General features: G+C 35.5%; 1 protein-coding gene and 1 pseudogene across 1 annotated transcript; both read right to left on the minus strand.

Annotated features, from left to right (window-relative positions):
- Positions 1-383: 383 nt before the first annotated feature.
- Positions 384-3,777, minus strand: LOC148584243 (receptor-like protein 54; annotated as a pseudogene).
- A 5,261-nt stretch (positions 3,778-9,038) lies between these two features.
- LOC132164572 (receptor-like protein 6) lies at positions 9,039-13,291 on the minus strand. Its single transcript, XM_088519089.1, has 3 exons — positions 12,067-13,291; positions 9,961-11,994; positions 9,039-9,239 (listed from the first exon to the last, which is right to left on the minus strand). Exons 1-2 carry the CDS (start codon positions 13,232-13,234, stop codon positions 9,989-9,991), a joined length of 3,174 nt encoding a protein of 1,057 aa, XP_088375215.1. The 5' UTR covers positions 13,235-13,291; the 3' UTR covers positions 9,039-9,239; positions 9,961-9,988.
- Positions 13,292-13,542: the final 251 nt, after the last annotated feature.

Genomic DNA, 13,542 nt, shown 5'->3' on the forward strand with positions numbered 1-13,542 from the left:
TTCGAAGCCACTGTAGTTCTTCTTTAAGTTTTAGATCTTTTAACTCTTCCAAGTTCAGATATATAAACTGCAACTAATTATTAATATAAGATACAACTAATTAACACAGAGTTGAAAACAAATGGTCATAGGAAGCCATTTTGTTCAAGGCATCCCGGATTTCCCAAGAAAGCCCACATTGCGGAAAATTCTCGCAAATAAGATGCTTGGAAGTGTTGGAAATTCCTCTTTTGGGTTGCTATGAAAAGCTACATTTGCCATTGGAGTCATATATACCTTAAGAAAATGCTGGCATCCAATTATGTGGATCCATTTTTCATCTTGATTTATATTGAAGTTGAAAAGGCAAGAGTTTATCATGACAAATCTGGAGGCATTGCATCTCATAACGAAAACTCGTTCCTCGGCTCTTGATTTCTGAATGCTTGTCTTCGACGATATCCTTTTCCAAGATATAGTTGAGGGAAGATCCGAAAAATAATATCATCAACATGTTTATAATACCATATCCTCCACCTCTTCCAAAACATAAGGGGCCCAATTACAACTCCAAAGCCAAGACAAAATCCCACTTCAGCACTTATGTAATTCCACTCAATCACAATCCTAGTATTCAAATGAGATTCTTCATATGTTGGAGGTGACAATAGTGGCTCCGCATAACTACATTTTGATTTCAAAGGCAAACCACATAATCTCTCGTTTCCTTTAAAGGAAGTTTCCGAAAATGTAGCAAATTGCTTGATGAATGGAATATGTCCCACCAATTGATTGAAGGAAAGGTTGAGAACTGATTGGAAAATAAGACCATCGGTAAGTTGCACAGGAATATTACCAAAAAGCTCGTTGCTTGACAAGTCTAGTGACTCAAGATTACTCAATCTCCCCAAAGATGGTAGAATTTGGCTTGTGAAAATATTATGCGACAAGTTGAGAATATATAGCATTTTGAGTTCTCCCATTTCTTCAGGTACAGGACCGTCAAAACCGTTGCAAGAAAAGTCAATAGTTGTAAAGATTGTTAGGATCTTCACCAACTCCACCTCTAAACCCTTGCTAGTAATTCTTACCGAGTCTCGATAATAAAAATTGCTCGTATCCATTAGGTAACTAGGCTCTAATTGGACCTCAGGTGCACGATCTATCATTGCCTTCCAAGTCAAAAGTAGCATTATTGGTAGGTTACCAATAAAATTGTTTGAAGCCACGTGTACAATTTGGGCCCTGGATCAGTAATGGGCCCATAAAATATGTTAGATCGCAAAACAAGAACCCTCAACATGGATGTATTCTTCAAATAAAATGCGAAGGTATCCTGGATGTGGTTGTTCCCACAAATGGCCGCGGGGGGGGGGGGGGGGGGGGGGGGTGGGGTTCTATGGTCCCCTCCACTTCCTCAAAAAAGATATTACCGATTATTCAAATTGCTATAGCTAGCTTCCAAAAAGTTTCTATAATTAATACACGTTTGCAATGACGTTGCTTACACATAGAGATGGAGGGAGGGGGGACCGGCTGGGGCCATGGTCCCCCCCACTTCCTCAAAAACGATATTTTAAGGAGTAAAAAAAAAAAAAAAATTTATACTGGCCCCCCCCCCCCCCCCCCCCCCCCCCCAAAAATAAATTGATAGGTCTGGGTCCCCCCAACTCTCCTCTACTGGTTGGTTCTTACTTCTTCGGTTCATGCTGGGGTTTTCTTTTGGTTAATTTTTCTATTGTTTGGCTTTGAAATTTGGTTAAAAATCTAAAAAGTTGATTTTTTTTTTTTGTTCCTTTATAGATTGGCTGTCGGCTTGGAAACTTGGAAATTCCTGTTGCTACTTGGAAATTTATGTGTTTTTTATTGTTGTTATTTTCTTTATGAATGTATGTAAATTTATGTGTTTTTTATTGTTGTTGTTTTCATAGAGAAAAGATCTAAGATTTACATACATACATAAAGAAAATAACAACAACAAAAAACACATAAATTTCCAAGTAGCAATAGGAATTTCCAAGTTTCCAAGCTGACAGCCAATATATGAAGGAAAAAAAGAAAAAAAAAATCAACTTTTAACCAAATTTTAAATAATCGGTAATATCTTTTTTGAGGAAGTTGGGGGAGAGGGGGGGAGGACCATGGCCCCAGCCGGTCCCCCCTCCCTCTGTCTCTGCTCTAAGCTCAATTCCTAATTTAAGTGGTCTTGTAATTTGGATATTATGATTATTAAATATTGAGAATATTGTTTGTTAGAATTTAAATATTTAATTGGAAAGTATGACACAATTCTAAGCTTAATTCCTCATTGTATTTAAGTACCAATGATTAGAAAACGAAGAAGAAGAAAAAAAAAAAAAGAGTACTAGTTCATTACATGCTGCAAAAAAATAAAAAATAAAAAAATTGCTTTGGTCCCCTCCCGTAAAACTTCCTAGCTCCGTCCCAGGTTGTTCCCAATGTTCAAGACCTCCAACTTGAAGCAATTGGCCAAAGATTTTGGTAACCCTCCTTCTATTGGTTTTTATTGAGAGATAAAGTTTGTAAACAACAATTATCAGGAAATGCATCAGGAATTGTGCCATTGAAGTTGTTTGTCCTCAAATTCAACACCTGAAGAATCCCACTCATCTCAATCAAGCATTGGAGAATTGTACCACTGAAGAAATTATTGAACAGATCTAGAAGTTGAAGATTTGTTGCATTGCATATTGATCTAGGGATGCTCCCATATAATTTATTTCTTAAAAGAAACACGAATTTAGTGGAAACAAGGAACTGACTGATGCTTTCTGGTATAACAGAATGGAAACTATTGCTCGAGAAATCCAAGTATGAGAAGGATGTAAACATGATTTTTCTTCGGAAATCCAAGTATTTGACAGACGAAATAATTGGGAGCTGTCCTTGGAGCTGATTGGAGCGAAGGTTTAGGCTTTTAAGAGAAACATTGAGGATAGGTCCTTCCAAAGTCACCAAACAATTATAAGAGAGATCTAGGTCATAAAGATGAGGAAGTTTCCAAATCCAGTTGGGTATCTCTTCACAGATCTCGTTGTTTGAAAGGTCTAAAGATAATAAATCGGATTGGTTTCTCAAGAATTCAAGAAATGTTTTCAACTTGCAAGAAGCAAGATTTAATGTTTCAAGTGGAATAGAGGATAACGAAATGTCAAAACCATTATCTTCATCAATCAACAAGTTGATGTTAGAAAGATCAAGGATATTAAGATCTTTTAACTGCTGATCACACTAAGGTCTAGGGAGTTATTAAATTTGTTTGAACCAAGTGATAAGGCTTCAAGACCTCGAAATTCAAAGATCGACATGGGTACTAGCCCTTCCAATTGGTTGTTACTCAAATCACGACTTTTTAGTATGTAAGAAGACGCATTGGAAAATTCTTACTGGGTGGGGACACGTTTTTAGGACGCCGAAATTCAAATAGTCGCCGATCGTGGCAAGAAGATTCGTAATAGGGCTGGCAATTTTGACACGACCCGACAACCCGACACGAACACGACACGAAATTAGCGAGTTTGGGTTTACATTAAACGGGTTTGGGTCATAAACGGGTCGACCCGTTTATGACCCGTTTATGAGTGCTTAACGGGTCGTGTCGCGGGTCGACCCGCGGGTGACCCGCCAGACCCATTTGTCTTTTTTTTTTTTTTTTTTTTTTCACTTAAAAGAATTAAAGAAAAAATGAAAAAGTAAAAACAGCACAGAGAGGCTAAGAGCCATAGATTAGATCGTGAAGCCTCCAGTCTAGATCTAGAATTATAAACAAAAACCCATTCGGCCATTCCTCAATTTCCTCCCTCTCGGCCTCACCGGACCTCACGCCACCGCCCACGCCACTTAACTTCTAACTATTAAGTGATTTGGTATGGCTAGCCTGCTAGGAGTTTAATTTTAAGAGATAATTGCTAAAAATATTATTATTTTATTTAAAAACAAAAAAAAAAATCATTTTTTAAGTTAAACGGGTAAACGGGTCGTGTCGACCCGGAACGACCCGTTATTTTAAACGGGTCTCACGGGTCGTGTCGTGCGACCCGTGAAAAACCCGGGTTCGAGTCGTGTCGGGGGGTCCGACCCGTTTAATAAACGGGTCGTGTTTGGGTCTTGGTTAAACGGGTCGCGGGTCCCCGCGGGTCGTAAACGGGTCGACCCGCGGACCCGTTTTGACAGCCCTAATTCGTAACGAGGCAAACGTTGTTTTGTGTTTGGTGTCTTTTTCTCGTGAAATTGACGAATTTGGGCCCCACTACTCTAATAATGCTTTGTTTGTTCTTTGTTTAGGTTAGGAATTAGGATTAGGAACGTGCTGAGTTTAATGCAAAGTTTATTTAAAAAAAATATATGGAAAAATTCCATAAATTTTCTTGGAATTTCATTTTAATTTTTGAGTTTTCAACTTAAGCAATTAATTTCCTAAATTTTAAATTGTAAATAGTTTCCTTATAAAGCGATGTCAAATTAATTAAGGGTATGTCACCAATTAATTAACACATAGTGACTTTTGTTTGACATATCATGTTTTTTTTTTTTTTAAAGGGAAGCATTTCATACTCATTTATTAATAAAAAGTTGTAAGCAAAAGGTTCTGAAATAAATCATAGCCGAAGCTAAAGTTACAGTCGTCACCAACATACCAAATCAACCATTACAAAAACATCCGCTAACCCATGACTAATCATCATGTTTAATATCAAATCTGCACCAAAACAAACACTATCCAATGCATAGGTAGCACTTATTTTTTGGCCTTGAGAGCAAAGAACCCTCAAGCCCATACTCATCATGTGTTAATTATAAGTGCAAGTGCCACATAGCACAACTAGTGGTCATCTTTATTTATTTATTTTTTTTTTAAAAAAGGAAATAAATTCGAAATTGAAAAGTTAAAAATTAAATTAAAATTACAAGAAAAGACTAAGGACTAAAATTGATTTTTTTATTTCTCCCTTAAAAAAAAATGGTGTGTTGGTTTAATGGTCACGATTACGTCCAAATACCAAGTCATATTGATGTTAAACGGCATAAACTTTTGTGGGTTCAAAGTACTTGCGATTTACAAGTTGTATTTGTTTAATGTATATGGTGATGAAGCATGCTGGTGTGAACGAATACTTAAATGTTTTTTGTGAAAATGTCGATGTATATGTGTGAACAGATAACGAGCTGTCGTTCAATAATGTATTAAATTAAGATAAGAAGTTAGCAGTAAAGCAAAATTAAGTTCAACTTAATCTTCTCACTCCTCACATTTATTATACCACACTGTATCTCATTAGACAATAACGTTTTGAAACGGTGCGTTATGATAGGAGCCGGAAGATAAGGAAGAATAGTAGGTATTTATTTGGTATATTATTGAAACTATCCCCCCCTTTTTTTTTTTTGTTCTTTTATCTTTTTGTTCATTGAAGGGACATTGCTATTCCTTTTATATATATGTGTGTGTTTTTTTCTTGTGAGAACAATGTGATTGTAATAAGTCCATGTATTGTCAAGGCATTGGATCTTATTTGGACCGTGTAATATTCCCGTAACATGCTTCATGTTGATTGAATTAGAAAATTAATTAAATAATTAAATTTATTGTTATTTTCAACTTAAAATTTTTAAATAATTGATCATTTAACATAATATTAAAGCAATTTGAACTCAAACTTTATCTCTGCAATTCACTTCACATTAATATTTTATGTCTTACGACTCATTAAGAAAAAGGTTCAAGTAATATTAAAAATTATATTTTTATCTCATAATTATCCAACAATACTAATGCGGCAATCTCAACCAACCCGGACTGATTGGAATTGACACTCAAACATTGTATAATAATTGTAAGAATAAATGTAGTTTTTGGCATTACGAGAAAGTTTAACTTCACATTTTTATTAAATATTTTACGTGTTAAGTCATACTTAAAAAAAAGTTTAAATATGCATAAAAATTATTAAAATATTAAATATAATACCAACATTATGAAAAAGCTAAAGGCAGAAAACGGTGAAAAGCATCTTATTGTCTTTGTCAATTTATTTTTTTTCATTTGATTTGGGAGATGGTAGTAAGGTAAATACTGTAGTTGGTGTGGGGTTGGATGGATGACTGATAAAAAGCGAAAGTTGAGTTTGTGTGTCTTGTTTCCTTAATATTCGTAGAGAGCTTTTGTTGAGGTGCACGCGTGAAGCATGTCTATCATTGCAACTCCCACGAGATGCGCCGGACTCCATTTTCTCCTACTTTTTGCCCTATAGTACCATAAATTATCATCAAATATTACACCTATTTTTTTTTTTTTTTTAAGGAAATAAATTTTCTCCAAACCAGTCTGAGCGAAATATTCTCTAACTCATTTAAAATAGTGCAAAGTATCTACAAACATTTAAAACATATATTAAATTATTAAGATCATTAATTGCAGTTTACTAATTTAGACTAACGTTTTAAATGCTTATACACAGTTGACACTAGACTAACGTTTTAAATGCTTATACACAGTTGACACTATTTTAAATGAGTTGAAAAATATTTCTTTCAAACTAATTTAGAGGAAATTTCTGTCCATTTTTTAGTATATCATCCTAAGCTAATTTTCACTTAGAGTGAACATGTGGTATTTGTCTTAATACAATTCGTTGGGATAATAAATTAGCTTAGGGCTCAAGTTTAAAGCCCATTTAAAATAAAAGGAAAATTACAGTTTACCCCTTCAAAGTTGACAGCGTTTTTCAATTCGAACACCAAAGTTTCAATTTTTGCAATTTACCCCCCAAAGTTCCAAATTTTTTCAATTTGACCAATTGTATCCAAAACTTCCCATATTGTCCCTAATTTTTTTTTTTTTTCATAAATTTTTTTTTTAAAAAAAAAATTTGGGGTGGTCGTAGCCACCCTTTGCCCATCTGGCCATTTTTGTATCCCCAAATTTGTATTTTTTTTTCATAAAAAAATAAAAATCAAGGGCAATATGGAAATTTTGAGATAATATTGGTCGAATTGAAAAAAATTGAAACTTTGAGGGGTTAGATTGAAAAAATTAAAATTTTGATGTTCGAATTGAAAAACGTTGTCAACTTTGGAGGGTAAACTGTAATTTTCCCTAAAATAAAAGATCCACTCAAAAAACTAACTATATAACAAGAATTAAATGGGTCTCGGTCCGTCTCTTTATCTCCACATTCCATTGTTCTTCCTCTTAAGCACTGTACTGAGTTAATCATCAAAGGGTCTTCGATCTCTTGAGAGATAGATTAGCAGATTGAGAAATATTTTTTATTTTCTTTTGTCTTTTGGTTTCTCTTCTAAAAAATTATTGACAAACAACTCCAATCCACCAACATTTTGAGAGCATTATGATCACTTCTCTCTTCTCTCCCCTCAAACTAGACTCTCTGAGCTCCTCCTCGTCTGAATTTCATTTTGTCTCATTAAATAAAAAAAAGAAAAAGAAAAAGAAAAAGAAAAGTAGAAAGACGAGTATAATGTATTGACTGACCCAGCCAATGAGATTGACCTCAATGAAAAGGAAAAGGTCAAGAAAAACCCGTAACGTGCTTTATGGTCTTTGTCTTTGAGGTAATTGATTATGCCCCTCTACTTGTTTAATTATAAGCACCCAACAAAGAACAAAAATAAAAAGTCTATAAATTACTCTATTTGTGTCCAAGAAAAGAGAAGTTGCTTTTCATCAAGCCTTTAAAAAGCAGCTTGTGACGAAGACTTCCCCACGACAAGAAAACGCGTTGCCCTCAGCCTACATCAAATACAATACACCATATATACGTACGGGCTTTGTTGGTGTCGTTTTCTGCCAAAGACCATCAAAGTGTCTCGAAAACCCAACGAATGGATCCCCTGTAATACCCAATGTCTAATTGTAGGCCGAGCCAAGGGTGTCGAAATCGCTTATAACTGCTAACAGCAAAGCGGAACGGATAGCCATTTTAAGAGTAAGAAAAAGTGATTAATAAGTGCTAATTGCTTACGCTTATATATAATAATATAAATATATATTACATTAAAAATATAACATTAAAAACAACACCGTTTTGGTGTCATTTTAAATACGAGTTAGGGCTATAGTTTTATCATATTCATTGTTTTTTAGAACACTTTGATTTGATCCAAAACTATTTAAAATAAGCCCAAAAAATAGGCACAATGAAGGCCCAAAATATCTACAAAAGCTCATATAAAAAAAATGGTTATAAAACTGCCGGTTATCGGCTTGAATAACCATTAACCGCCAGTTATAAAATAACCGCTAAATGCCTAAACGGAGCGGTTGCGGTTATTAAAATCCAATAACCGCCTTACGCGGTTGCGGTTAATGGTTTTAACCAATAACCGCTAACCGCAACCTCTTGTAAACCCTTAGGTCGAACTAAAATTTTGTTGAGTCATATGTTCATCTCAAACAACTAGCCCATTGTTAATGTTTCCTAAAATAATTCCTCTCAAATTATAAAAAATTGTCATTGTCTTCTAATAACAAAAATATTCTTAATAAAAATAAAAAATAAGAAAATGAAAAAATGGTGACCCACAGCCGTGGGGAAAAATTATTCTTAATAAAAAAAAAATAAAAAATAAGCTAGTATTTTTTTTCTTATTATTTTGGCCCTTGGGGAAAAAACTTTGATAAATTTCATAAAAAGAGTAAAGGATAGTCAAAGTCAATTCTTTGTCTCCCTCTCCAGTCTCCACTGAGTGATAATTTGAAGCTATTTACCTTTAAATGATATTCTTCACTTTTATTTTACTCTGCTTTATGACCATCTCCTCAATCACTAAAGAAGCTTTAGACAAAAACGTAAAAATTCACCTTTGATTCAGTCTGCTTTCATTCTTTCCTATTTACGGTTTATAATTTTTCACTTTATTTAAATTTTATTACTATCTTCACTACAAAGCCTCCACAAATCATGAAGCATCTTCTTCTGCGTCATTTATTATATCAGAACTTAAAAATTTTATTTTCACATCAATTTTATTTTTTATTAATAACTGTTACATCGACATGTCAGTCTGACATGCTTTTGATCAGGCACAAACAACACTAAAATAGGAAAAATAATTAGAATTCAAAGAGGTACATGTAACATGTCTATATATGGAAAGGTACACTGGTAATTATCTTTATTAACAGTATAACAAAAGTACTCTGAATTATTTAACCCCATCAGAGAGACCTTATGGACTTCAGCAAACACCTTTCAGAGTAAACTTGGAGCAACATATCTCTGCAAGTGAGGAGTACAGTGGTGTAAGTCATTATCAACCAAAAGTTCTTTTAAAAAAAACCAGATTGAATAATTGCAAAATGAAGCATGAATCTCAACTCAAACACATTATAATGTCATCCAAGACCACTTCCAATATCATCTAAGAGGAAAAAAAAAAAAAAAAATTAGAAGTGTTTGGACAGATTTATTAAGTGACAAAACATTTCAAACTTATATCATTCATTGGGCTTCAAAGCCCATGTAGCACAAGAGAATATAATTGCACTTTTAATTTTTTGTGAATTTTTAAGCTAAAGAGAAGTTCAAACAATACTCTACGAAAGTAGAATCACATACATAGAAGGGATTTGAAGATTCATAAAGTTTGCATTCAAAACATTAATTGTACAAACTTCAATAAATCTGCAACAACATTTCCCCCTACCTGCATTGATCGGAGTCACTGCAAGTCTGCAACTAATTACTAATTACTAATTAAAGATCCATAATGAATTGTGAATAGTCTCGAGGCCCATAGAGTTGAAAAGAAATGGCCCATACATAAGAGGTCCATTTGATTCAAGGCATCCTAGATTCCTAGGAAAGCCCACATGCATTTCCGCAAATAAGATGCTTGGAAATGTGGGCATTCCTCATTCAAGGTGCTATGTGCAGTTACATTTTAAATTAATTTTTCATTTTGATTTAAAAAAATAAGCAAGAGTTTGTCATGACAAACCTGGAGGTGTTGCGCCTCATAACCATAACTAGTGCCTCGGCTCTTGATTTCTGAATGCTTGTCTCGGATGATGTTTTTTTCTAAGATACAGTAGAGGGAAGATCCTAAACATAATGTCATCAACATGTTTATAGTACCATATCCTCCACCTCCTCCAAAACATAATGGGGGCAATTACAATTCCAAAGCCAAAAACAAATCCCAGTTCAACACTTATGTAATTCCACTCAATCATACTCCTATGACTTTCTTCATATGTTTGAGGTGGCAATCGTAGATCCTTATATGTGCATTGTGATTTCAAAGGCAAACCACATAATCTTTCATTTCCTTCGAAGGAAGTTGCCGAAAATGTATTAAATTGCTTGATCAATGGAATCTGTCCCACCAATTGGTTGAATGAAAGGTTAAGGACCGACAGAAAAATCAGACCATTGGCAAGTTGCACGGGAATCTCACCAGAAAGCTCGTTGTTTGATAGGTCTAGTGACTCAAGATGACTCAATTTTCCCAAAGATGGTGGAATTTCGCCCGTGAAAGCATTATGCGACAGGTTGAGAGTATATAACAGTGTGAGTTCTCCAATTTCTTCAGGTATAGGACCATCAAAGTTGTTACAAGAGAAGTCAAGGGTGGTGAGGATAGTTGGAATCTTCACCAGCTCCATCAATAAACCCTTGCTAATAATTGTTACCGTATCTTGATAAGAATAAAAACCTTCATATGCAAGGTAATTACGCCCCACGTCCACCTCATGTGCACGATCCATCATTGACGTCCAAGACAAAAGAAGTATTGTTGGAAGGTTACCAGTAAAATTATTTGAAGCTATGTCTACAATTTGAAGCATCGGCCAGGTGACATTAACTTTTAGATGAGTAATGGATCCGTAAAATTTGTTAGATCGCAAAACAAGAACGCTCAACCGGGATGTGTTCTTCAAGTAAATTGGGAACGTACCCTCGATGTGGTTGTTCCCAATGTCCAAGACCTCCAACCCAATGCAATTGGCCAAAGATTTTGGTAACCCTCCTTCCAGTTGGTTTTTATTGAGAGATAAAGTTTGTAAACCACAATTATCTGGAAATGCATCGGGAATTGTGCCAATGAGGTTGTTTATCCTTAGATTTATCACATTAAGTGAACCACTCATCTCAATCAAGCATTGGGGAATTGTGCCACTGAAGAAATTATTAGACAAATCTAGAACTTCTAAATATGTAGCATTACATATTGATCCAGGGATGCTCCCATTCAATTTGTTACTTGAAAGAAAAATGAGTCCAACGGATGGAAGGGACCAACTGATGTTAGCTAGAATGGAGGGATCCAAACTATTCTCTGAGAAATCCAAGTATTCGACATGCGGGATATTTGGGAGCTGTCCTCGCAGTTGATTGGCACGAAGGTCTAGGGTTTGAAGAGAAACATTGAGGATAGGTCCTTCCAAAGTCTCTAGAAAATTGTAAGAGAGATATAAGCCAACAAGATTAGGAAGTTTCCAGATCCAGTTGGGCATCTCTCCAAAGATCTGGTTGTGTGAAAGGTCTAGATAAGATAAATAGGATTGGTTTCTCAAGAAATCAGGAATTTTTTTCAACTTGCAAGAAGCGAGAATTAATGTGTCAAAGGGAACAGAGGATAAAGAAAAGTTAAAATCATTGTATTCAGATAACAAGCTGGTGTGAGAAAGATCAAGGTATGAAAGATTTTTTAACTGCTGAATCACACTAAGGTTCAGGGAGTTATTAAATTTGTTTGAACCAAGCGAGAGTTGTTTAAGACCATGGAGTTCAGAGATAGACATGGGTATTGGCCCTTCCAAATGGTTGTTATCCAAATAAAGGTATTCCAAAAAGGAAGAAGCGTTGGAAAATTCTTTGAGTTGACCAGAAAATTGATTATAGGAAAGATCTAACTCTTGCAATGATGGATGTGAAAATAGAGAATCTGGAATATTCCCATTAAATTTGTTTGAACCAAGCAAGAGTGCTTCAAGACCATGGAGTTCAGAGATAGACATGGGTATTGGCCCTTCCAAATGGTTGTTACCCAAATCAAGGTATTCCAAGAAAGAAGAAGCGTTGGAAAATTCTTTGAGTTGACCAGAAAATTGATTATAGGAAAGATCTAACTCTTGCAATGATGGATGTGAAAATAGAGAATCTGGAATATTCCCATTCAGTAAATTGCCACGCAAGTCCAAATACTTCAATTGTGTGAGGCTCGCCATTGAGTCTGGAATTGATCCTCTGAAACTGCATCCCCGAAGTTGTATTGTTGACAACATTTTAAGGTTACCGATAGAAGATGGTAATGCCCCAGAAAAACTTGTTCTGCTAAGTTTCAAAGTTCGAAGAGATCCATTCAAAGGAAATTCTGGCAAAGTAACCTGCAAGTCATCATTATATGACAATTGAAGAGTTTGCAGCGTTGGAACTTGGAAGATCTTGTTTGGAAATTTTCCACTCAACCCAGCAGAGAAGGCTTCCAAGGATGTCAAATTTTTGAAATCTGCAAAAAATTCTGGAACTGGAGCTGAAAGGTTGTTATGATTCAAACGAATAATTGAGAGGGAATGAAGATTCCGCAAGGAGGAATCAATCGGGCCAGAAAGATTGCAGGATGACAAGCTCAACACTCTCAGATTTGGGAGCGAAGATGATAATGCCCGACACCACTCATTACCTGGAGCTGATATAAGTACACCATCAAGATTAAGTTCCATAAGCTCCGAAAGGTTTTGAATCAACACTTTAAAATTTGGATTCTCAAGATGAAGGTCATTGAAAGATAAATCAAGAGTAACCAACCTTGTCAAGCGCGAAATCGCAATAGGAATCTGCCCTGTAAAGTAAGCAAATGAGAGATTCAAATAACTCAAATTCGCAAGCTTGTCAAACTCTGATGGAATCTCATGAAAATAGTTGAAGTCGTTATAAGCCAAACTCAGGCTCTCGAGATGCTGAAGGCTGAAAAGGCTGCTTGAATTGTCGAGTCCACCCGAGATGGATTCGTTGGTCAGGTCGAGACCAATAACTCGGCCCTCGTTGCAGGTTACGCCTTCCCAAGAGCAACAATCAGCACTTTGATTCCACTTAACAAGTTTAGTGGACATAGTAGAATTAAACGTAAGATTGTTCTTCAATTGCAGCAACAAGGACTGCTCATTGCGGAAACATGGGCTAGACACCACCCCAAAGACAGAAATGGTCATCAAGAAAAGTGAGTAAATGGCCATCAAGAAAAGCCAAGAAAAGACCGGGAGTCTCATTAGAGGGCGTTATATATATAAATAAGAGGAGTACAGTTTTACAGTAAATTAAGGATGGAAGAGGTGGTGGTGATATAAGATATATGAATGGTGGATTCAGGAGTATATATATAGATGGGGGTTGTGGGCCCGATCGAGTAGATCCATAATGTAATTAAGCTGAAAATATAATGGTGGGATCAGTACTGCAATTGAGGATCACGTGGTCGCCCAATTTCTTGTGTTTGGGCAGGTGGAATTATTGGGGAATGTCCTTTTTTCTACTACATATTTGTATTAACAAGGATTATTAATAATTGGAGGTCATT

The sequence above is a fragment of the Corylus avellana genome, chromosome 8, assembly GCF_965113065.1.
Source record: "Corylus avellana chromosome 8, dhCorAvel1.hap1.2, whole genome shotgun sequence".
Taxonomy (NCBI): domain Eukaryota; kingdom Viridiplantae; phylum Streptophyta; class Magnoliopsida; order Fagales; family Betulaceae; genus Corylus; species Corylus avellana.

What these genes read in the sequence shown, in the direction of transcription:
- LOC132164572 (XM_088519089.1), bottom strand. Translation starts at nt 13,234, where the DNA reads ATGAGACTCCCGGTCTTTTCTTGGCTTTTCTTGATGGCCATTTACTCA. An exon ending in TTCCTATAATCAATTTTCTG is followed by an intron (nt 11,995 to 12,066) that starts GTCAACTCAAAG and finishes ACCATTTGGAAG; the next exon opens with GGCCAATACCCATGTCTATC.